We start from the raw sequence: 23,089 nt of genomic DNA, 5'->3' as shown, positions 1-23,089 counted from the left end.
ATTATTTACTTATTTGAGAGGCAGAGAGACTCTTATTCACTGGCTCACTCCCCCCAAATTCCCTCAAAGGTCCCCAGGGCAGAGGCCAGGGACTGGAGGTCAGTCCAGGCCTCCCAAGCAGTCACCTGAGGCGTCACTGCATTATCAGCGACTTCCAGGTCTGCATTATCAGGAACTAATGGAGTAGAGTCAGGAGCCTGAGGCAAGAATCGAACCAAAGCCTTTCAAGGCTGGGACGAACTCCGCCCACCGCGTTCCCGGCTGACCTTGCCGAGTGTCAACGTGCTCCTCTGCAAAACGGGAGGACCAATGAAGGCCCCTGGCTCAGTCCCACCCCGGATCGCGCAGGGGCGGCAGCCAGAGACGCCCGCAGCCCTGAGCCCAGCCCAGACCCTGGAGCTGCTACCCCTCGGCGTGGTGACGGCCCGGGACCGGGCGGGGCGGGGCCGCGGCGCTCGCGGCCTGGGGTGATCGAGAGCCCCGCCCCGTGGGCGGGCCCCGGGAGTCTTAACGCGCGCCGGCGCGGCCCGGAGCCTCGGCCGCAGCCAGTCACTGCGGGAGCCGCTTCCCGTGCAACCGTGCGCCGTCGCGTCTTCGCCCCGCCGGCCGCGCCATGGAAGGCTACCACAAACCCGACCAGCAGAAGCTGCAGGCCCTGAAGGACACGGCCAACCGGCTGCGCATCAGCTCCATCCAGGCCACCACCACGGCGGGCTCGGGGTGAGCGCTGGGGCGCGGCTGGCTGCGTGCTGCGCCGCACGGGGCTACCACGCGGGTGGCGGCGGGCGCGCGGCCGGAGCGGAGGCGCGCACCTCGCGAGGACCCTGGGCCTTCCGCCGCGCCGCGCGCGCTCGCTCGCCACGGCTTCCCAGGCGTGGCGCCCTGTGCGCGTCGGGCCGGTCCTGCTGCCCCGCTAGGCCGACCTCCGGGGAAGCCACCGGCACGGCTGTGCCCGAGAGCCGGGCGCTGGGCCGTGCGTGTTGCACAAGCTTGTGCGGGCTCCAGGTGGGCGACAGGTCTGGGTTGGAAGCTACGGTCCTGTGCGAGACTCCGAGGCCCAGCTCTCTCTGCCCCTCAAACTCTTCCCCCGCCCCCTCGAGCCCCCTGGTCACAGCTCCAGCTTCTTGCCACCCTCGGATTGGGGTCTGAGTGGGAGCAGGTTCTGCTGCGACCCAGCAGGGTTGCGGGGTAGGGATGAGGGGCGCGAAAGGATGGCCGGCGGCACGTGGAGGCTGAAACCCCGGCACCCAGCATGCGGGCGAGGCCCCAAGATCAAAGCCTGGCGGGCAAGTGAAGGGCCTCCAGGAGTGGGGGAGGGGAGGGGCTTAGCACCCCTCCCCCCAGAGTTGCTGGCTCTTAAATGGCTAGAGGCAGACATAGTGATAGGAACGAGGACCCCTGGTACAGCCCAGGGTGCCCCCTGGCGTGGTGGAGCGGATCAGCCATTGAGCGGCTTCAGAGCTCCAAAATGCGGTCAGCGGTGCCTGCCACACTGGTGGTTCAGTGCCCCGCGTGGGGCCTGCGGGACGTCAGGGTAGCAGCAGTGTGCCCGGCTCCTGAATGAGGTGGGAGGATGGGCTTCCCCACCAGGCTGTGTTTAGAACAAAGACAAGATTCCCGCTTCTGGCCAGCACCTCATGGGGCATAACCTTGAGAAGTGGACGAGCACCCAGCTTCTGCGCCTTTAAGACGTGCTCCTAAAGGGTGCTGGACAGCCCTGGGAAGCCATTTCCCCCCATCCCACTTCTTTGAACACTTGAACACTTTGAACCCTTTATCTCCCCTGGGTTTATATCAGTCCTGTCCGCCGTGTGGGATATCACCGGCCTATCCCAGCACCCCGTCCTGCAGCCTGGCACCCAGTCGGTCTGCTTCCCTGGGCCAGGTTGGGGGACCTGAGGTCTAGCTGGACAGAGGCTGCAGTTACCCAGCTAGCTAGTTTTGCACCTTACAAGGCTCGAAAGGATGGGCGGATATTTTTGGGTCACTGAGCAGCCACATAAGTGTCCCTAGTGTGACACAGCGTCTTCCTTTGTTGCCTTTGGAAGAGGGCCTGTGATGGACTGCATTATACTCATGCCTTGGGGGTGCGAGCTGAGGCTAGTGTGCTCCAGGACTCAAAGGGCTGGAGTTAGCAGGAAGGCTTCCCTGGCTGGTGAGCCGACTGCAGAGCAGGGGGTGCACCCATGGAGGCTGCTAGCTTGAAAGGCACTTGGAGAAAGTTTAGGGGGCTGTCAAAGCAGGAGAGGGGTATGGGGGGGGCCTCCTAGGTCTTTGTTAAGTGTTTCTTCTTCCCAGAAAAAATAACTATGTGGCATGCCACTTGATGGTGAAACCCACGGCTACGTTGTAACACCTTAGGGAGGAGCTCCTTGAATTCAAAGTATCCATTTGCAGGAAGAAAAAGGGTGGTAGGTAAAATCGGTGTTCCCTCTGTGTGTATGTGTGTATGTATGTGTGTATAGCAGGTGCAAGACAGATTATTAGAGAAAATTTAATTTTAGAAGGAAGTGGCATTGAGTCTATGCAACCTCTGTCACAAGAGAGATTTTGAAATTAAGAGTTTGAGTCTGTGTGCAAACAGCCATTGAGGAGGGCTTGAGAGATGGGCTACGAGAGGTCAGCAAGTCTGAAGTCTGTCCCGAGGCCCTGGCCCGGTCTGGGCTGCAGCGACTGCACTGTCAGGGTGTCCCCTTCTCTGTGGGAGCTAGAGTGTCCGTGGTTTAACAGGTTTGGTGCCCTGTGTGTTGGTCACACACTGAAGCTGGCTCAGACTCTGTTCCCGGGAGGATGTTGGTTTCAGGGGTAGGGGGAGCTATCACATTTCTGTGCTGTCGGCCACCCTGGGTGCCGAGGGCCTCGCCAGGCCCCAGGAGGTGTGGACACTGGCTTCTGTGTCAGGAGCTGGGCCTGGAGGTGGAGGGACAGAGTCTTCACAGAGGGCTCTTTGTCAAGACCACGCCCACAGTGGCCACAGCTTCTCCCGGGTCACCTCCCTCCACGTGCTGAGCAAACTGTAGCAAGAGCCCAGCTCTTCCAGGCTTTCAAAAGTGAAACCTCATCAGCTGAACTGGCCTTGGCTATCCAGGCTGGTGACAAAGATTTCTCGGTTTTCGCTTAGGCAGGCCAGGCTGGAGTTAACCCAGGTGGGGCCAGGCACTGTGCAAGGGGGCCAGGACCTTAGCCTCCCCCAGCTTTGGGGAGGGTGCCTGGCAGGATAACGTCTGATCAGACCTGGCTGGAGAAAGTTCCAGGAAGGCCCTGCCTGTCCCAGGGCCTCAGTTTCCCCATCTTGAAAGGGGAGGTTCATGGGCAGGTGACTTCTAAACCAAGTCCTGCAGGAGTGGGGCTGGGGGAGCAGAGTGAGCAGGCTCTGGGCTCCACCCCCTGCTGCCCTGCTTGGCATTTGCTGATGTTTGGGATGAGCGCTCAAAGACCCCTTTGGGTCTCTGGTCCGCTGTAGGCCCAACCTCCTGGGGCCTGCTTCTCCCCCAGGGTTGCCTCAGGAGCTCCTGCCCAGCCTGGCCCTGGCTCCGGCAAGAGCAAGTCTGTTGAGGTTGGCCTAAAAGCAGCAGCACCGACTGTGTTGCTCAACCCAGAGTGAAAGCAATTGACTCCGTTCTCTGCCCAGTGACCTCTGAACTGAACCTGGCCAATGCCAGTGTTTCCAGCTGCAGCCCTGTGGTTAGGGTCTGCCTGTGGCCCCTGTTGCAGCTCTGACCCCTGGACTTGGCTGATTTAGGCAGGCCTGCTCCCACAAAACCAGGCACTCCCTGCGGGCCACAGCCTGCCTTTGCTATCTGCCCTGGATGCCCAGAGCACACCCTGGGGCAGGGACCTGCCCAGAACCCAGCCCTCAGGCAGACTTTGCTCTGGTCCAGAACAGTAGGGCAAGGTGGGGGGAGGGTGGATCTGGTGGGAGCTGGGGGCCAGGCTCCTGGGGACATCTAAGCCTTGGGGGAGTGAGGGCTGTGTAAGGGGATGGGGAAGTAAGGCCGTCTGAGGACTTCTCTGCTGGGCCACATCACACCCTCCTCCTTTTAAAGACATCTTTCTCAGCTGTATTGAGGTGCGGTGTGCATGCTATGCCATGTTATGTGTACAGGTCAGTGGTTTGCAGTCCTGGCTGCCGTGAATCCACCACACTCAGTGACAGGCTTGTCATTCCCCCACTTGCAGCCCCAGTCCCCAGTTCTTGCCTGTAAATGTAATGCTTCTGCCCATTTCACCGAGATGGAATCTTTTTTTTTTTTTTTTTTTTTGACAGAGTTGGACAGTGAGAGAGACAGAGAGAAAGGTCTTCTTTCTGTTGGTTCACCCCCCCAAATGGTCCCTACGGCCAGAGCTATGCCGATCCGAAGCCAGGAGCCAGGTGCCTCCTCCTGGTCTCCCATGCGGGTGCAGGGCCCAAGCACTTGGGCCATCCTCCACTGCCCTCCCAGGCCACAGCAGAGAGCTGGACTGGAAGAGGAGCAGCTGGGACTAGAACCTGGCACCCATATGGGATGCCAGCGCCGCAGGCGGAGGATTAACCAAGTGAGCCATGGCGCCAGCCCCAACGAGATGGAATCTTACAGAGCCAGTCCTTGGGGCCTGGCCTCCCTCACCAAGCGCCACTTTTAGAGGCCGGCCGGGTTGCACTGGGAGTCCGCACTGGTTCCTCTGAGGCCTGTGATGCTGCACCTCGTGCACCCATTCACCAGGTCCTCTGTGCCCGTGTCCTTGTGTGCTGCCAGCAGGCCTTACTGGGCCCGTCCACAAAGTGAGGTGAGGCTTGGCGTCCGCAGCACTGATCTGTGCGCTGTGACACACTCTGGGGAAACTGAGGCTCAGGCAGCCTACAGAGGGCCTTTCCAGGCAGCTGCCAGCCTCAGGTAGTTGGAGGGCTCCACCCTGGCATGCTGGATTCTCCTGAACGTTTTTTGAAGAAGTATGTGCATCAGTAATACATGTGTCATAAGTAATTCATAACCCTGGCGGGGAGTGCCTGGCACAACAGTTAAGACACTGCCTATCATGCCTGTGTTCCGTACTGGAGTTCCTGGGCTTCCATTGCCAGCTTCCTGTTAATGGGTACCCTGGAAGGCGGCAGCAGGTGATGGTTCAAGTACTGAGGTCCTTGCCATCTGTGTGGGAAATCTGGATTGATCTCCACGCTGGCTTCAGCCTTGGCTGGGCATTTGGGGAATGAACCAGTGGACAGATGTCTGTCTCTGTGTCTGCCTGCCTTTCAAAAAAAAAAAAAAAAAACTATGTAACTACCACCAGTTTAAGAACTAGGACAACATAATACCTCAAAAGAAGATTTACATACTTAAAAGGCAGTTACAGAGAGAGCAGAGAGAGCTCTTCCATTCATTGATTCATTCCCCAGATGGCCATAACAGCCAGGGCTTGGCCAGGCCAAAGCCAGGAGCCTAAAACTTTATCCAAATCTCTCACATGGGTGGCAGGGGCCCAAGCACTTGGGCCATCCTCTGCTACTTTCCCAGGCACTTTAACAGGGAGCTGGATAGTAAGTGGAGCAGCCAGGACATGAACCAGTGCACCTCTGGGATGCTGGCGTCACAGGTGGTGGCTCTACCCGCCCGCACCACCCCCATGTTAGTATGTTTGAAGCTCCCATATGTCCCTCCCTCTTCCCCAGAAAGAGCTGTACCCTTGTAGTGTGTACAGATAGCATTTGCACACATTCATAAACAGGGTGGCCTCTCGGGCTGGTGCTGGTTTATCTGTGAGCTAACACTGAGGCAGGGTCGGAGGCGTGCTGCGCTCACTCTCACTGCTGTGTAGGATTCCGTTACAGAACCACACTGTGGCTGGGTTGTTCTGACGGACCCAGGGCTGACTCCAGGCCATGCTGCCGCCTGCACTATGGGGCAGCCCTGTTTGGTTTCCTGGGTGCACGTTCCACGCTGGCCCCGCTCTGGGGCTGCCGGGGCTGTGGGAATGTGCATCCTCAGCGCATTGTTCATATGTGCTTCATGGTTAAACTGTCACTCCGATTTTCTTCTTGAAGCATTTGTGACTCACTTTTTCCTAGAAATGTTCCTATTCTCAAGTTGATTAGTGTCAGGTTGTTCAGAATATTTTACCACCTGAACTTAGCCCCTAACTTCCATTTCTTTTATTATTATTTTCTGGAAAGGCAGAGTAACAGTTTGGGAGAGACAGAGAGGTCTTCCATCCTCTCCATTATCTCTTGAAAAGAGCCCTGGCACAGGGTGGGGGATCTTCCTGTGAGCAGGCGTGGTGGGTGCTTAAAGGGTACGCGAGACCCTCCTGGCTGGGGAACATCTGGGAGAACATGTTCCGGAGACGGGACCAGCAAACACCATTTGGGCCGACGCTGAGTTCTGCAGCCCCCCGTAGATGGAACTGTTTCCAGGGATCGGTTGCTCTGGGGTTCAGACAAGAGAGTAGCATAAGCGTGCTAACAGTTTAATGAGGAGGGTACACCTAACAGACCAGGTAGGCATCTTGGTGAAGAACTGAGAGGTCAGCCCAGTCTGCTGGAGTTCTTGTGGCTCTTGGGTGTAGGCCCTCTTTTTTCTCCTCCCTACACTTTCTGGGAGACTGCTGGATGGAGGGCTTTCTGGGCGTGGAATCCCTCCCAGAACTTCATAATAGCCCCGTGGTGAAGGGCAGAGGAGATTCCCCTAAGCTGCCCCCAGGGAGAGGGCTGGGACCCACCCAAGTTAGACTTTTGACATGTAAATGCTCCTTTGCTTCCTTATTCTATCACACAGAAATTCCCATTTTTCTTCTGCCCCTTGCACACCACAGGTTTGTTTACCAGCTACTTTAGCAGAGCTGACTGGGTTTGTATGTGGACTGTTCAGGCCATGGGTGGAGTTTTTGAACTGTCAAGGCTGCCTGGCACAAAGAGGTGGTTAGTGTGGTAAGGCCGTCCCTACCCAGTCTGCAGCCTGGGGGGGTGGGGGTGGGGACTCTACTTGCAGGTGCCCATCCCAATGAGCTGGGGTTGCAGAAACAGTTCAGGCCCTGATGCCACAGATGTGCACTTTTGGCCCCAAAGGGCCTTACGTAGGTTGAGCTTTGTGCCTGCTGTGTGCCCAGCATTTTCAGTTCCAGAGCCCTATCTCGGCCCTTTGCTGGTTGCCTTCTCGCCTGCCTGTGGCCCGTGGGCAGATCGTGATCGCAGCCTGCAGACGAGGAGCTTGGTGCGCCTGGTCCCTTGGCGTCGGTGACCTGGGCACTTTACACGCATTATCTCACTGGTGCCCCATTTGCACAAGAAGGTGACAGGCTTGCTCAATGTGTGCAGCCCAAGTCTGCACAGCCCCTCCCTGCTCCACCACTTTGCAGAGGGGCCACCCCGGAAGCCCAGGGAGGAGTGGAGAGGGTGCCTGGCTCCTGGGGACCCAGTGTTTGGGGTGTGTTTACTTGGTGGGTGTGAAGTCAGGGCCAGCAGTTGGCTGGATGCCGGCTTGGGAGGGAGGAAGGGAGGGAGTGAAATCCTGCAGGCTCGCCCTTCTGGGCCCAACAAGGAAGTTTATTAAAAATCAGCGGCTGGTTCTACTTTCTACCTTCTGCTGTCTCTCAAGGCTGACCTCCCTCCCTCCACCGGGCCTGGGCTCATGCAGGAAGTGCTGTGTGCTCCACACCCTTTCTCCCTGGAGCCCCTTCCTCGTGGGCACGAGGTTGACCCAAGCTTCCTTTGGCTCAGTAGTCACCCACAGGCTCCCCCGCTGTGGCCTGCAACAGGACTGCTCAGGGACAGGGCCGTCCTTGCACGCAGGAGACCTGCCTGCCTGGGTTAGACTGGGGAGTCCCCTGGCCGGCTGAGAGCAGGATCCTGGCCAGGCAGAGAAGACTTTCTGTTGACATATCCTCACCTCCCTCTTGCAGGTTTAGTGTCTTTTCCCCATGGCCAGGAGCTCGTAGAAATGGTGAAGTATCAGAGGACCGTGTGCCGGGGTGTGGCTACTAAACAGCATGGACGGTTTGCCGGAGTCCTCTACTAACGCGCCTGCGCTGGGAGTGACTCACCCCTAACCCAGGGGGCCGTTGACTGGGGGGAGGGGGCTGGTGTGGAGCCCGGATGCTGCATGAGCCCTTGGGCATGTTTTAGTGTGCAGGGCCTGCAGGAGCAGCGTCAGAGGGCTGCACTGGCTGCACGCGGGGAGGCCGGGAGGCGCATGCCCTGAGCCCACTGTCGTGCTGGAACCGTGTGGACTGGAGGGCGTCCGGGCCGGCTGGGGCTTGTAGCCCGGCCCAGTAGGAACCCAGCCCATTTTAGGGCAGAGGCCGATGAAGCAAGCGGGTCCGCTGGGACCTGGCAGGTCTCCTGTCCCCGATGTCATCCTTGCCTGTGCTAGTGTGGATGGCTTTGCCCGGTAGCCATTCAGCTGTTAGAGTGAGAAAGGCTGGAGGGCAGGACTTTGTTCTTTGCTCTAGTCAGTGCCCACCCCCAAACCCCAGTGCTCCTCCTTTTCCCTGACTGTAGACCTTGTAGAAGCTGAAATTGTGTGTTTGCCTTTTACGTTCTGTGCAAAAGCATGGTTCCAAGTTGCTTCTCCTGCCGTCAGAATGCCTGTTTGAATGGCGGCTGAGTAGCCCAGTGGTGCTGGTAGAGAGCCTGAAGCCCAATTTTTCGGTCCACCAAACCCGTGTGCCGAGGCTGCTGGGAGGTTTGTGGTAGCCCCTGGCCTCAGGGCACCGGCACCCTGGGGGCTGGGAAGGCAGAGTGTTCCTTACAAGTGGGACAGAGCCCCAGGCTGCCCCCTGGTCAGTTGTGGAGGTGCCAGACCTAAGGTTGTGTGGAGCCACAAGGTAGGAAGTGGGCTCCGGCTGCCTCCTGGTCCCCAGCCACAGAGCTGCCATGCGGGTCTCTCATGGTGCCTCCGGGAAGGTGTGACTGTCCCAGGCACCTGCTCAAAGGCCTGGCCCCCAAGCCATCAGAGGTGGCCTCCTTGGGACATGAGTCCCTCCCTCCTGGGAACTAGAACATGTGGTTTTCTGAGGCGCCAGACCTGTGCCCCGAGGCCTGGGGTGTGCACCATCGCGGGGCGTGCAGCCCCGTGACACTTGTCCATCCTCTCTCCGGGCCACAGCCACCCCACGTCATGCTGCAGCGCGGCGGAGATCATGGCCGTGCTCTTCTTCCACACCATGCGGTACAAGGCCCAGGACCCCCGGAACCCTCACAATGACCGCTTTGTACTCTCCAAGGTAAGAGCCAGCTGTCCCTCGCCTGCGGCTGGCTGGCCCAGAGGCTCTGGGCTGGCCGGTGCTCTCTGAGGGTGCCTGCCTTTGTCTCTGCCAGTCTGAGCGCAGCCCTGGCTCACCCCTCGGAAGGGCAAGAACCTTCTCTGGCTGTTCATCCTGACCCTCCGCTGGTGCCTTGCTCCGTGCTGGCCCCGCTGGTAACCTTAGCCCAAGTGAAGGAATAAGTGACTGATATAACCGGTCACTCTTCAGTGTAGCCCAGGGACATTGGCAAGGCTGTAAACCAAGGGACTGGAGAAGGGGACAAGGGAAGTGACCTGCTGAGTGTCTGTCCAGCTTGGGTGTTGACAGGCAGGCTGCGTCTTGGGTGACAGCTTTGTCGCTCTTCTGCACGGTGCCAGCACTCCCAACGCTGTGGCTTGCTCCCTCAACTACGGCAGCATTTCGCGTGGAGGCACTCTGTTCTGCCCCGCTTGGTCACAGTCCCAGCCACAAAGCCCCGAAATCCACCTGTCCCCAGGCCTGGCTCTGCAGCCCCTGGTCTTTGTCGGGCAGGCTTCCAAGCTTAGAAGTCTGTCCAAGTCTATCACATGCCAGAGACCGGGGATTAGGGCGGCCGGCTGCCTGCTGGGGTTTTGGCCTCTGCACCTGTCTTCAGTGCCCGGCCAGCCTTGGCTGTGGGAACTCTGGGCTCAAAACCAAGAGGCTGGAGAGGGATGAAGGGGGATGTGGCCTTCACTGGCTCCCTCCCCTGAAATGGGTACTCGGGCTGGACTGGGCTCTGGGGTTCATCACGTGGTGGGAACGGCCCAAGCATCTGACCCCGCTCCACCGCCCATCTGTCCCCTGCCCACAGGGCCACGCAGCTCCCATCCTGTACGCCGTCTGGGCTGAAGCTGGCTACCTCCCCGAGGCAGAGCTGCTGAACCTGAGGAAGATCAGCTCTGACCTGGATGGGCACCCCGTCCCGGTAAGTGTGGACGGCGGAGGAGGGCGCCGAGGGGAGGACGGCCGGAGGAAGTGGGTGTTTGGGAGCTTGTTGTGTTTACCTGGCTGGTGCTGAAGGGTGGGGCCTTGTGAGGTCAGACCTCGGGGAGGGTCCTTCCTGGTGTCTGGGATTCACTGGGACACCGAGGAGGGGGTGGCGACAGGGTGCCAGCCGGCAACTGTTGGAGCTCACAGCTTTCCACAAAACCGCCATGGAGCCCAGGGTTCTGTGTCAGTTCTGTGGTGCATCCTCCCAGCCCTGGTGAGGTGGGCTCTGTGCAGGACGAGGGAGCCGAGGCGCAGAGAGGTTTAGTCTCCAGGCTGGCTAGTGGGCAGGGCTGGGGATCGAATGCATACCCATAATTAATTCCCATGACCACCTTGGGGTAGAGTTCGTCCCGCCTGCAGGTGGCGGGTGTAGATGGTGAGGCCAGGGCCCCTGGGGGCGAGTTGGAAGCACACTGCTTGCTCCTCTTCCTGAGAGTAATCATGGCCTCTGTTACGACAGAAACAAGCTTTCACAGACGTGGCCACTGGCTCCCTGGGCCAGGGCCTCGGGGCCGCGTGCGGGATGGCCTACACCGGCAAGTACTTCGACAAAGCCAGGTAATACCCCACCTCCTCCCTCCCCTGCATGGTTTAAGAGGGTCCTTGATTCCCCAGCCTTGACACCCCCGGCCCTTAGCCACTTCCTCATGCCTGGCTAGGGCGAGTAGCACATGTGTGTGACCAGTTTTGTTCTCACAAGGACCAGCTAAGGCTGGTACCATGACCAGCCCCCTGTGCAGATAGGGAAACAGACCGAGGAGTGGAGGGAGCTGCCCAGAGTCCCTCAGAAGCGAGCGAGTTTCAGGCCAGGTCCCCCCACCCCCCAGCATGTGCTCCTCACCTTGTCCTTGTCGGCCACCTCGGAATTCCCGTGTTGCCCCACGTCCAGTGCCTGTGCCCTGGAAGTCTCAAGGAACAACCTGTGTCTCCACCCTCATGCCTGGTGCAGTGCCAGCAGCCCGGGCCTGAGCCACTTGCCTTTATCTTGGGAAAGGGCTGGGTTGTGTGTTCTAGAAGGTTCTGGCCACCCATGAGCCAGCTGCTATCAGCCAAGTAAGAAGCAAATACTGGATGGAGAGATTGAACCTGCAGATCTGACCTGGTGCACAGCCTTCATCAGAATGCCACCTTGGCTCTGGCCTCTCCCTTCCTTTACCGTCTGGGAGCCTGGTACCTTGCTAGGTGCTCATATGCTTGATAAGCCCCCTGGGGGCTGGGGGTGTGGCTTGAGTCTGGTTACCCCTCTTGCAAGAAAACCAGATAAGGTGCTTGACTTGGTCATCTGGTCAGTGGGTGAAGTTTGCAGCTTCCGCATTAAGAATCACCAGGCTGCTCTGAGATGGGCCTGCGGGAGGCACAGAGGCACCGGGAGCCCTGCGGGCCCTCCCTGCTACCCTGCACTCCAACTCACTTCAGAAGCAGGGCCAGAGCCTGGGCTGCCAGGCAAGTGTGGGCTGGGGAGGCTACAGGGAGTCTGACTGCACGCTGTGCTGCAGGGAGCACCTGCCGCAGGCACGCCTTTCCTGGGGAAGGGGCTTCTGAGACAGCGCTCCCTCCAGCAGACCTCACAGCCCCTCACAGTCGCCCCCAGGCCGGGGCCGCTGAGCTCTGCGGCAGACTCAGCTACACCCAGAAGTGATTGACTGGGCCGAGGGAGTCAGAGAATGGGATGTGTGCTTTAGAGCATTTGACTTGGCACAGAGTCAGAGACGTGAGTAAATGACTCTCTACACTTGCTCGAAATAATTCCCTGCCAAGGATCATGTCCTGGCCCCAGCACAATGGAACAAGCCGGTGTAGGGAGAAGGGGTTTAGCTCGGTTCCCAGAGACCCAGGTGGCCCGGTGCCAAGGTTGGCTGAGGCCGGGGCCCTCAGATTATACCTGGGGCTGGGGGCCAAGGCATCCAGGATTATCAGGCCTGGCCAGGCACACTGGCATAGCGTCCTCAGGGAGGAGGCCAGGCACCAGTCGCTATCTCTTCCCAGCATCTCATTCCAAAAACTATGCAATAGTATTATTTTAAATATTTTTTTAAAGATTTATTTATTTATTTGAAAGGCAGAGTTGCAGAGAGAGAGAGAGAGAGGTCTTCCATCCACTGGTTCACTCCCCGATTGGCAGCAATGGCAAGAGCTGTGCCAGGAACCAGGAGCTTTTTCCAGGTCTCCCATGTGGGTGCAGAGGCCCAAGCACTCTGGCCATCTTCTACTGCTTTCCCAGGCCATAGCAGAGAGCTGGATTGGAAGTGGAGGAGCCGGGTCTTAACCGGCGCCCAAATGGGATGCTGGTACTGCAGGCAGAGGCTTTAACACGCTGTGGCACAGCACCAGCCCCTGCAATAGTATTAACAAAAGAAATAAGGGGCTGGCGCTGTGGCGTAGTGGGTAAGGCTGCCGCCTGCAATGCCGGCATCTCATATGGGTGCCGGTTCGAGTCCCGGCTGCTCCACTTCCTATCCAGCTCTCTGCTATGGCCTGGGAAGCAGTAGGAGACACTTTGGCTCCTGGCTTTGGATCGGTGCATCTCCAGTCATTGTGGCCATCTGGGGAATGAACCAACAGATGGAACACCTCTCTCTCTTTGCCTCTGCCTCTCTATAACTCTGCCTTTCAAAAAAATAAGATAAACCTTAAAAAAAAAAAAAAAAAGGAGTGTTTGCCTTAATCTTCACCATGCTCCATTTAAACCTATATGTCAGAAGAAAAAAAAAAAAAAAGCCATCGTGAGCATCTTATGCCTGAATGGGGAGCTGGTTTTAGGGATTGCAAAATGTTCTATCTTCAGGATGTGCTGTAACCCATTCCTCTGGTGTCGGACGTGTAAGGTGGTTTCCAAACAGCTCTGCCACAAACTTGACTTCTGCTTCAGTGCCCTCCCTTCGTGTTAGTTCATGACTGTGGGCGTTTTTGCAGTCCCCTACCCCAAGTCCAACAGCTGAGGGTTAGCCCAGGCTTCTTAGGGCCCCTTCCCTGTTCACAACCCCTTCCCTGATTTCTCCCCAGCACCCCAGGATGCCCACCTATCCTGAGCCTGTGGACCCCACATGGCCAGCCTTGAGCCTGTTGTTGAAGCCCAAGGCTGTGCTGAGATCACTCTCCTAGCCTCAGCCCTGCAGGCCTCCTGGGCTCGGCCCTTCGGGGCAGTCCCTTTTGGGGAGCTGCTGTGTCAGATCTCAGCTCCTCTCAGGGCTCCCTGCTTATCTGAAAAGCTTCATGTAGGACCCAGTCTCGGAAAAGTCTGGGCTTCACAGAGCCTGTGTGCAACATGGTGCCCTGAGGCCTTGTTCGTGGTGAGGGAGCCTGGTGCCGGGTGCAGAAGCCCGCCCCCGCTGGCGGCCTGCAGAAGCGCTGAGTCATGCTGACAGCCCAGGCTCCTGCGGCCCCTGCTTGTCCTGGGAGGAGACCTGGAGGCCGGCACTGCACTGCGGAGCCAGTGGTGGCCGTGAGGGCCTTTCCTGCAGCTGGAGCCTGACTGGCCACAGAACTGGACACTGCAGGGAAAACGTCAGGTCCCCAAGTCATGCCACAGCTTGTCCTGTGTGTTCCTACACAGTGGGCATCAGATGGGCCAGCCAGCCACACCCCAGCTGCTTCCCTGGGGCCTGGCCTGCCAACTCCTCATTGTGCTGAGCCTGCTTCCTTAGCTGTGGGCTTTGAAAGGAGTGAGGACTGAGCTTACTTTGAGGAGGGGGTTGCACACACCACGTCACAGGGCCCACCCAGGACCAACTCTGCAGGGACCCCTGACCTGGCCTGTGAAGGTGGTCCTGTTTGCTTTTTGCTTTTATTTTCTTTCTTTTATTTTTGAGTATATAAATATATATTTTTTACATGAAGGTCAGTTACACAGAAAGAGGTCCTTGATCTGCTGGTTCACTCCCCAAATGGCCTCATTGGCCAGGGCTGTGCCGGGCCTAAGCCAGGAGCTTCTTCTGGGTCTCCCACATGGGTGCAGGGACCTAAGGACTTGGGTCATCTTCTGCTGCTTTCCCAGGTGCATCAGCAGGGAGCTGGACCAGAAGCAGAGCAGCTGAGACTTGAACCAGATAGACCCTATATGGGATGCTGGCATTGTAGGCAGTGGGTTAACCTGCTACACCACAATGCCGGCTCCTGCTTATTTTTTTTAATTTAAATATTGTTTGGTGTTTTGTTTTGTTTTCTTTTTTCCTGAAAGAGGTTACAGAGAGAGATCTTCCATCTGCTTTTCACTCCCCTAAATGCCTGCAGCATCCACTTCTGGGCCAGGCTAAAGCCCAGAGCAGCCAGGAGCTCCACATGGGTCTCTCTCACATGAGTGGCAGGGACCCAGCCTCTTGAGCCATCACGTGCTGCTTCCTAGGGTGCGCATCAGCAGGAAGCTGGATGTGGGACCAGAGCCAGAACAGGAACCCAGGCACTCCAGGAGGATGGAGGTGTCCCGAGTGGCATCTTAACCAGTAGGCCCATAACTCTGTGTGCCTGTTGCTGCCACCTTTTTACCAGCCCCATAGAGAGCTGCGTGGTCTGCACATCCACACGTAGTGTGTCCGGAGAGCAGGCTCCTCAGGCAGGCGGTCTGGGAGCCTGGCCGGCCCGAAGCAGGGGAGCAGCCTCCAACCCACCCTCTGTCTGCAGCTACCGAGTCTATTGCCTGCTGGGAGACGGAGAGCTGTCTGAAGGCTCCGTGTGGGAGGCCATGGCCTTTGCTGGCTTCTACAAGCTGGACAACCTCGTCGCTATTCTTGATGTCAACCGCCTGGGCCAGAGCGACCCTGCCCCTCTGCAGCACCAGTTGGACGTCTACCAGAAGCGCTGCGAGGCCTTTGGGTACGTACACGGCGCCCAGAATCCCTGGGGATGCTTTCGGCTGCCGGAGCCAGGAGGGTCAGCCCAAGTCAGGGTCTCCATTCTGACTCTGGGCATTAGTCAGTGGCATAGGCCCCTGCCATGGGTGTGAGAACTGAGGCCAAGTTTTAAGCAGGTTTCTTAATGAGTATGATTGTGGGTCTGACAGTCCCTATCTCACTTTGTGGTCTCACTTTGTTCTTAGCTAGGGAGGGAGCAGTGCCCAGGGTGTGAACGGGGCTCACCAGCAAGCCTCACCTGCAGCCAGGAAAAGCATTGACTATCATGTCCTGAGCCAGCCCCAGCCAGGCTGGGAGGGGACACAGGCTCCTTCCCCTCAGCAAAATAAGAGAAAGGCTCTCCAGATTGCCCCCTGGGGCCCTGAGTGATCATGAGTTCATAGTCAAGTGCTGCCCAGAAGCAAGGTCCATCTGGATGGGCGGGTGTCAGCCAGAGCAGCCCCCGCCTCCACACCCCCAGGCCGCAGGCTCATCAGCATTGGCCTAGCAGACTGGAGTGGGGCACTGCGGCAAGGAGGTGAGCAGGACTGGGGCTGCACGGGGCTTTGACGGCCTCCACAGCCGCCCTTGTAGTTGAGGTCATGCCCAGGACTGCAGACCAAGTGATGGGAAAAGCACGGTTGCTGGGCAGGAACGCGGCACACGTGGGCCTGTTCTCCAGTGGCTTAGTACCATAGCAGGGAGAGGTGCAAGGGGAAATAGTCCATCTCTCACTGGATGATGAGCGTGAGCTCCAGGGGGCTCCCCCGGCCACCCGGGTCAGCAGGACCCCCCCAGGTGGGGCCCGTGTCCATAACCTTGTATGGGCTCTGAGGCCAGATGCCTGAAGTCCTGCCTCTGCTGTTGACTTGCTTTGTGACCTCGCCAAGTTACTGTGCCTTCAGTGCCTCAGTTTACCTGTCTGTGCGATAAGGGCAAGAGCATGCCTGCCCCTGGGGTTATGAAGCTTAGCTGGGTTAACAAGCCTGCTCGTAAAGGGGTCTGCACAGAGCCGGCTAGCCTTCGGTGCGTGTTAGCTGCTGCTTTTGTTTTTATTAGTAGGCCAGAAAGAGTTCCCCCAAGGGACTGCTTTTAAAAGAGAAAAGTTACCTTTCCCCCAGCCTTTCTGGAGTGAGCGAATGTGTCCTCCCAAGTGAACACGGAGCCCCCAAACCCCCCACCGTCTAAGAGCAGACGGATTCCAAAGCCAGCCCACTGTCCCGAGACAGCCTTCAGTAGGAAATGAGCAGATCAGGCATGAAAGAGACAATAACTGAGCCGGGCTTTGACTCGCTTAGGAAAGAGCAAGAAAATCTGCTCGCAGGCAAACAGAAGGAAAGGAAATAATGTGAAAAAAAACCCAAATTGAAAACAGGAAAGTTCTGGGCCATGGGGAGAGCACGCGCATACTCTGGCACCTGCCAGCCCCTCACTGTCTGTCCGCTCTGCCCCCAGCTGGCACACCATCATCGTGGATGGACACAGCGTGGAGGAGCTGTGCAAGGCCTTCGGCCAGGCCAAGCACCAGCCCACAGCCATCATCGCCAAGACCTTCAAAGGCCGCGGAATTACAGGTCCGGGTGCAAGAGCCTCCCACCACCTCCCCCAAACCCCCACCCCCGGGACGGCCCCCGTGGCTGGCTGTGGCGGTAGAGGCGGGCGGTGGTTCCCCTTCTGATGGTGGAAGATCTCCCAGTCCAGGTGACAAATGGGGGATGTGACAGGGACGTTCCTGTCCCTCCCACTGCCCTGGGCTCCTGGAGGACCAGGCAGCAGTCAGTGAGAGGCATGCAGGAGCCCCGTTGCCCTTGGCCCTCGGCCCTCGGGGCGATAACATCATTCCTTTCTCTCCCCCAGGGAGGCCCCTCGCTGTAGCTTCCTGGCCCTCTGGTATTCTCACCTGCTCTTGGCCTTCCTCTGTTGCTCCTGCAGGGATAGAAGATAAGGAGTCCTGGCATGGGAAACCCCTCCCCAAAAACATGGCCGACCAGGTCATCCAGGAAATCTACAGCCAGATCCAGAGCAAAAAGAAGATCCTGGCGACGCCCCCGCAGGAGGATGCCCCCTCGGTGGACATCAGCAACATCCGCATGCCCACCCCGCCCAGCTACAAAGTCGGGGACAAGGTACAAAGTGGGGGCTTGCTTGCACCCTGCATTGTCCCTGGCTCTCCGTGGGGACAGGAGGAGTGGGGTCAACTTATGAGAGGTAGGGACCTGTCCCGTCCCGCGGAACTTGAACTAGGGCCAGGTACCTAGAATGGGGAATGAAAGGGACAGGAGACACAAAGATGACAGCCAGACAACATGGCTGTTCAAGCTGTGTCTTTTATTTTTTTAACCACTCACTTATGTATCGTGAAGGCAGGATGTCGGGCGCGGGAAGGAGGGTAGTTTACCTTGCAGCTGCAATGCCTGTGCAAGCAGAGGGAGGTCACAAGGTTATCTTGTAACTGCAATGCCTGTGTAGGTGGGGGAATGGTCAGAAACTCTTAAGACACAGGGTGGCGTTCTCGGTACTTCCTGGCCTGGGCTGCTTAGCTCTACTTCAGTAGTTTACCGCTAAGAGGCCACATGTTGCGCGGTCCCCGACAGGGACCCCAAGGTGTTGCTCCCATCTGTTCCATCTCAGAGAAGACCAGCGACTTGCCCACAGTCACACAGGCCTCTGTCACAGGGGTTGTTGGGGACATTGTTTGCAGCTCACGTGGCTCACAGCTGGTCTGGGGGCAGGCGCGTCAGGGACTCCCCAAGACCGACTGTAGTTGTTAGCTACCTTATGGGCGCTGAAACTCTTGGGCTTTTTCTGCCCCTACTTCTATCCTCCTGCTCCTCCCCCAAAAAAGCTGTGGCCCCCAGAGGCAGGCAGGGCTCTGGGCCACAGCGTGCACATGTCCTCGGTAGCCCCCAGAGCCTCCCACTGTCTTCCCCACAGATAGCCACCCGCAAGGCCTATGGGCAGGCCCTGGCCAAACTGGGCCACGCCAGTGACCGCATCATTGCCCTGGATGGGGACACCAAGAATTCCACCTTCTCGGATCTCTTCAAAAAGGAGCACCCAGACCGCTTCATCGAGTGCTACATTGCCGAACAGAACATGGTGGGTGCTGGTCCGGCCACAGCTGCAGGCCTGAGAGCCAAGTGGCAGGGACGGGACTGAAGCCCTCCTGACCCACTGGGCAGCCGTGTTTGTGGTGCCAGGTGGCAATTGTGGGTCAGTCCAGGGAGACCCCAAGAACACTGGGATCTAGCATTGACCCTTGGCCTTAAGTAGCTGCAGTCTAGGGGACTTGTGTGTGCCCAGATGAGGGGGAGCTGAGTGGGGCTGCCTGTGCACACAGGAGGAGCTGCGTGTCAGCCTGCTGGGGTGCAGATGAGCTCTCTGAAGTCCAGGGCCTTCCGGGGGGAGGGCGGCACCGTCGGGAGGCTGAACCTTGAGGGGTGTAGCAGCCAAGGTCTGCCAAGCCCTGCAGAGTATGGAGATGAAGAGACCCTGGACCATGACACGTGCACGGCTGGGGACACAGCCCCTGTTGGAGGCTGAGACTGTGAAACAGGAGCGATGCTGTGTCCTCATGTCCAAGATAGGCCCTCCCTAAGGGCCTAGGCGCCCAGCAGGGCTGGTGGGCCTCTGCCTCTGGAGGCCAGTAATGTAGCCCGGGTTCCCTCCAGCTGAATCTAAGGTTGCCTGTATGGCTTCCTGAGCCCTGACTGCACTGGCAGGTGTCAGAGCTCTGGGGAAGGAGCTGCCTTGGCACTGGTGGCTGCACACCCGGAGGTGAATCTAAAAAAAAAGATTCTAAATGAAAATAATTTTAAGAGAATTTTCTTTAACTTAAGAAGCAGACTAGGTTCCCATCTTCTGGTTCACTCCCCAAATGCCTGCAACAGCCATGACTGGGCCGGGCCCAAGCCAGGATCTGCATCCAGGTCTCCCGTGTGGGCCACAGGGATTCAAGTACTAGACCATCATCTGCTGTCTCCCAGGCACGTTAGCAGGAAGGCAGATCAAAGTGTAGTCAGGACTTCATCCCATGCACTCTGATATTGGGAGTGGGTTTCCCAGGTGGTGGCTTAACCTGCTGCACCACAACGTCTGCCACTACCAATGGGTGGGCCAGTGCTGTGGCTTAGCAGGTAAAGCCACAGCCTGCAGTGCCAGCATCCCATATGGGTTCCAGTTCGAGTCCCTGCTGCTCCATTTCCAATCCTGCTGACTGCTGTGGCCTGGGAAGGCAGTAGAGGATGGCCTAAGTCCTTAGGCCCTTGCACCCATGTGGGAGACTCAGAAGAAGCGCCTGGCTTCAGATCAGCACAGCTTTGGCCATTGTGGACATCTAGGGGGTGAACCAGCGGATGGAAGACTCTTTCTCTTTCTGCCTCCCCTTCTCTGTGTAACTCTTTCAGAATAATATTTTAAAAAATTATCTATTTGAAAGGTAGAGTCACAGATGCGGGGAGAGACAGAGATCTTCTATCTGGTTGATTCCCCAAATGGCCACAACGACTGGAGCTGGGATGGTCCAAAGTCAAGATCTTCTTTCGGGTCTCCAGTATCTCCCACATGGGTGCAGGGGCCCAAGCACTTGCATCTTCCACTGCTTTCCCAGGCTTATTAGAAGGGAGCTGAATCAGAAGTGGAGCAGCCGGGATTTGAACCGGCGCCCATATGGGACACTGGCATTGTAGTATCTGTTATGCCACAGCGCCAGCCCCCTTCTTCCTCGTTTGTCTTTTAAGATTCATTCATTTGTTCATTTAAAAGGCAGAGGGAGGGAGGGAGAGAGAGAGAGATCTTCCACCCACTGGTTCACCCTCCCCCCACACAAATGGCCACAATGGCTGTCTGGACCGGGTAGAAGCCAGGAGCCTGGAGCTCCATCCATGTCCCCCACATGAGTGTAGGGACCCAGGGACTTGGGCCATCCTCCATGGCTTTCCCAGGCGCATTAGCAGAAAGCTGGATCAGGAGCAGAGCAGCCAGGACTCGAACCCAGCATCCCAGTAGCCACAGCTTAACCTGCTCGCGCTGCAACGCCAGCTGAGCCTGCCCCCCCCCTGCCCCCAGGTGAGCGTCGCCGTGGGCTGTGCCACGCGCAACAGGACGGTACCCTTCTGTAGCTCTTTCGCCGCCTTCTTTACACGGGCCTTTGACCAGATCCGCATGGCGGCCATCTCCGAGAGCAACATCAACCTGTGCGGCTCCCACTGCGGAGTGTCCATCGGTGAGTCCAGCCAGGATGCCCGTACCTGGAGCCTCCTGAACCTCTTGGAACAGGAGGTCAAGGACTGGGGGAGGGGATGCCTGGTCATGGATGGGGATCTTACTTAGCGTTTTCTTTCCTACACCACAGGGGAAGATGGGCCCTCTCAGATGGCCCTGGAAGACCTGGCCATGTTCCGCTCCATCCCTATGTCAACTGTCTTTTACCCGAGTGATGCAGTCGCTACGGAGAAGGCAGTGGAGTTAGCAGCCAATACAAAGGTGGGCACCACAGCTAGCTCTTTCCTGGAGGGGCACAGAGCTGTTTCCTGGCCTTGCCCCAGCTGTCTATGTAGTTTGTGGAAGTCGGACGAGGAGAAATGAAACACAGTGCCCTTGCTGAGTCCTGGCAGACATTGCCAGTCGATGACTGCACTCTTTTCCCCCGAGGGTCCTGGCCACCTCTCCCTGTCTGGGGGTTCACACCTGTTTGCCCCGACTTGAACGGGTCTCCGTGAGCCGAGCCCCGCGGTCCATGTCCGGAGCCCTGCTCAAGGGTGGTTCCCTGCCCGGGGGATGCACTGTGGAGGAGCCTCACCGGGTGGCCCATCTCCCTGGGGGAAAGTTGTTTGGGGTCTGTGGCTGGCAGCATCCGTGGGCAGCTCTTCGGAGGAGTGAGGTGCGGGCTGCAGTAGCCAGGCTGCAGGGATGGACGGAGGCCCCGGGCGATGACAGGCTGGATGGGTTTACGGCAGGAGAGGCCGAGCTCTCCGGAAGAGACGGTGCCCCTGGGAGTGGGGGTGCCGTGTTCTCCCATGTTCTCAGCTCATCTGTTCCCATCCCAGGGCATCTGCTTCATCCGGACCAGCCGCCCGGAAAACGCCATCATCTACAACAACAGTGAGGATTTCCAGGTCGGACAAGGCAAGGTCAGTGCCGCTCCTGCCCCAGCGAGCCCGCCTTCGAGAGCCCAAACCCTCCCCGCCCCACCCTGCACCACCTGCATTCTCTGATCCTTGCTGGTCCCCCGCCGTCTCCCCTAGGTGGTCCTGAAGAGCAAGGACGACCAGGTGACCGTGGTCGGGGCTGGGGTGACCCTGCACGAGGCCTTGGCTGCCGCCGAGCTGCTAAAGAAAGGTGAGGAGAAGGGAGCTGCCAAGCCGTGGGCCGAGGGCTGCCTGTGCGCTGGGTCCTGGGGCAAGAGCATCCGTCCAGTTTAATGGTGGCAACACTAAAGCCAGCCACCTCCGGAGCCCTTACCCTGTGCCCAGCCTGAAGCTGGGTCCTTGGGCTGCAGGGGCCATGGTCCCTGCCCTGTGACCCCCAGGTTGAGATGCCCCGGCGTGGTGGTCAGGTCAGAGGCAGCTGGGATCACAGCTGGTTATTCCCTAACACCGTGCCTCAGTTTACCCACCTGTAAACAGTCAACCCTCTGTATCCTTGGGCGAATGGGCTCCAGATCCTTGTACAGACACCCAAATCCAGCTCTAGTCGAGTCCCTTCTGTAAAATGGCTCTGCGTTCCTGGACAGTCCCCAGCCGCAGAGCTGGCCAAGACTGCCCGGGCAAGGGAGCACCAGCCCCTGAGGTCAGGGAAGGCTCCTGGAGGAGGCAGGTGGGTGCCAAGGGCTGGAGGACAGTGACCAGCCCACCCGGCATTAGCGCAAGCTCCACGGTGGGCAGAGCTGGCTCTCCCCAGGACAGGGATGGGCTGGAGCTCTCAGAACACCCCCGCCAGGCCCCACCAAGGGCAGACCCAGGCACCCAGTGCTCCCCTGAGCCCCACCCCTACCCCCCCTCCCCTACAGAGAGGATCAGCATCCGCGTGGTAGACCCCTTCACCATCAAGCCCCTGGACAGGAAGCTCATCCTGGACAGTGCCCGTGCCACCAAGGGCAGAATCCTCACCGTGGAGGACCACTATTACGAAGGTAGGCGGCCCGGGGCGGAGCGGGGCAGGGATAGGGGCAGGGGCCAGGGAGGCCGAGGGCTGGGCACACTCAGACCTCCTGTGTTTGCTGAGCCCCTGCGGCCCAGGAAGCCCACTAGGATTCCAACCTTGGTGGGGAGAGAGAAGGTAGATTATGTCCTGAAGTACTGGAAGGGTGTGGCTGCGGTGCAGAGTGCAGTAGGGAACACAGTGCCGAGTCTCTGGTTTTCACCACGCAGCCTCTGCACCGGCACCTCCTGCAAGGAGGCCCCGGGGAGATGAGGCATAGACTCGGGTCAGGTGCACGTTTGTTGATGATGGCTGCCCAGGGGGTGGTGTTTTAAATATCATCAGTGCTGTGATTGATGAGTGATGTCTGCCCTGGCTACAGGAGTAGAGCAAAGTGGTGCATTTTCAACCTGTGCCCCTGTGGCCAAGGGAGTAAACTCAGACCGACAGGGGCTGGGGCCCAGCCTCTGCTCGCCCTGGGACCTCATTCATCTGACCGGTCTCCTTTCCTCTGCCCAGGTGGCATAGGGGAGGCGGTATCCACTGCAGTAGTAGGCGAGCCTGGTGTCACCGTCACCCGCCTGGCTGTGGGCCAGGTACCAAGAAGTGGGAAGCCGGCCGAGCTGCTGAAGATGTTCGGCATTGACAAGGACGCCATCGCGCAAGCTGTGAGGGGCCTTGTGGCCAAGGCCTAGGGGAGGCCCCCCGGTGCAGGGTGGGGTCCTACACAGGCCTGAGGGCTCGGCGATGTACGAAACGAGTGGGAATATAAGTTTTGAGAAAAATGAATCGGCCCTGAGGTGTTTTGTGGGACGTGGACGCCGCGGTGCTGGCAGGGCCAGGACCTGGTGTCCACAACCCTTTTGGAGTCTTCCCCAACAGCCAGAGTCCCTCCA

The 23,089-nt window shown here is 58.5% G+C and overlaps 1 protein-coding gene across 1 annotated transcript; it reads left to right on the top strand.

The window, feature by feature from the left end:
- Window positions 1–522: 522 nt before the first annotated feature.
- Window positions 523–22,982, top strand: TKT (transketolase). The gene is made up of 14 exons (XM_062201089.1): window positions 523–720; window positions 9,078–9,195; window positions 10,049–10,162; window positions 10,688–10,785; window positions 14,845–15,036; window positions 16,509–16,627; window positions 16,986–17,179; window positions 17,988–18,152; window positions 20,121–20,277; window positions 20,407–20,537; window positions 21,101–21,184; window positions 21,299–21,392; window positions 22,063–22,185; window positions 22,713–22,982. Exons 1-14 carry the CDS (start codon window positions 614–616, stop codon window positions 22,886–22,888), a joined length of 1,872 nt encoding a protein of 623 aa, XP_062057073.1. The 5' UTR covers window positions 523–613; the 3' UTR covers window positions 22,889–22,982.
- The last annotated feature ends 107 nt before the right edge of the window (window positions 22,983–23,089 follow it).

Source organism: Lepus europaeus, chromosome 9 (genome assembly GCF_033115175.1).
Source record: "Lepus europaeus isolate LE1 chromosome 9, mLepTim1.pri, whole genome shotgun sequence".
Taxonomy (NCBI): domain Eukaryota; kingdom Metazoa; phylum Chordata; class Mammalia; order Lagomorpha; family Leporidae; genus Lepus; species Lepus europaeus.
The sequence above is the reverse complement of the archived record's forward strand: the minus strand, read 5'-3'. Positions and strand labels throughout refer to the sequence as shown.

Excerpts from the sequence above, each read along its gene's own strand:
- TKT (XM_062201089.1), top strand. The coding sequence starts at position 614 with ATGGAAGGCTACCACAAACCCGACCAGCAGAAGCTGCAGGCCCTGAAG. Across the intron at positions 721-9,077 it reads ACCACCACGGCGGGCTCGGG|CCACCCCACGTCATGCTGCA; the intron begins GTGAGCGCTGGG and ends TCCGGGCCACAG. Across the intron at positions 22,186-22,712 it reads GGAGGACCACTATTACGAAG|GTGGCATAGGGGAGGCGGTA; the intron begins GTAGGCGGCCCG and ends TCCTCTGCCCAG.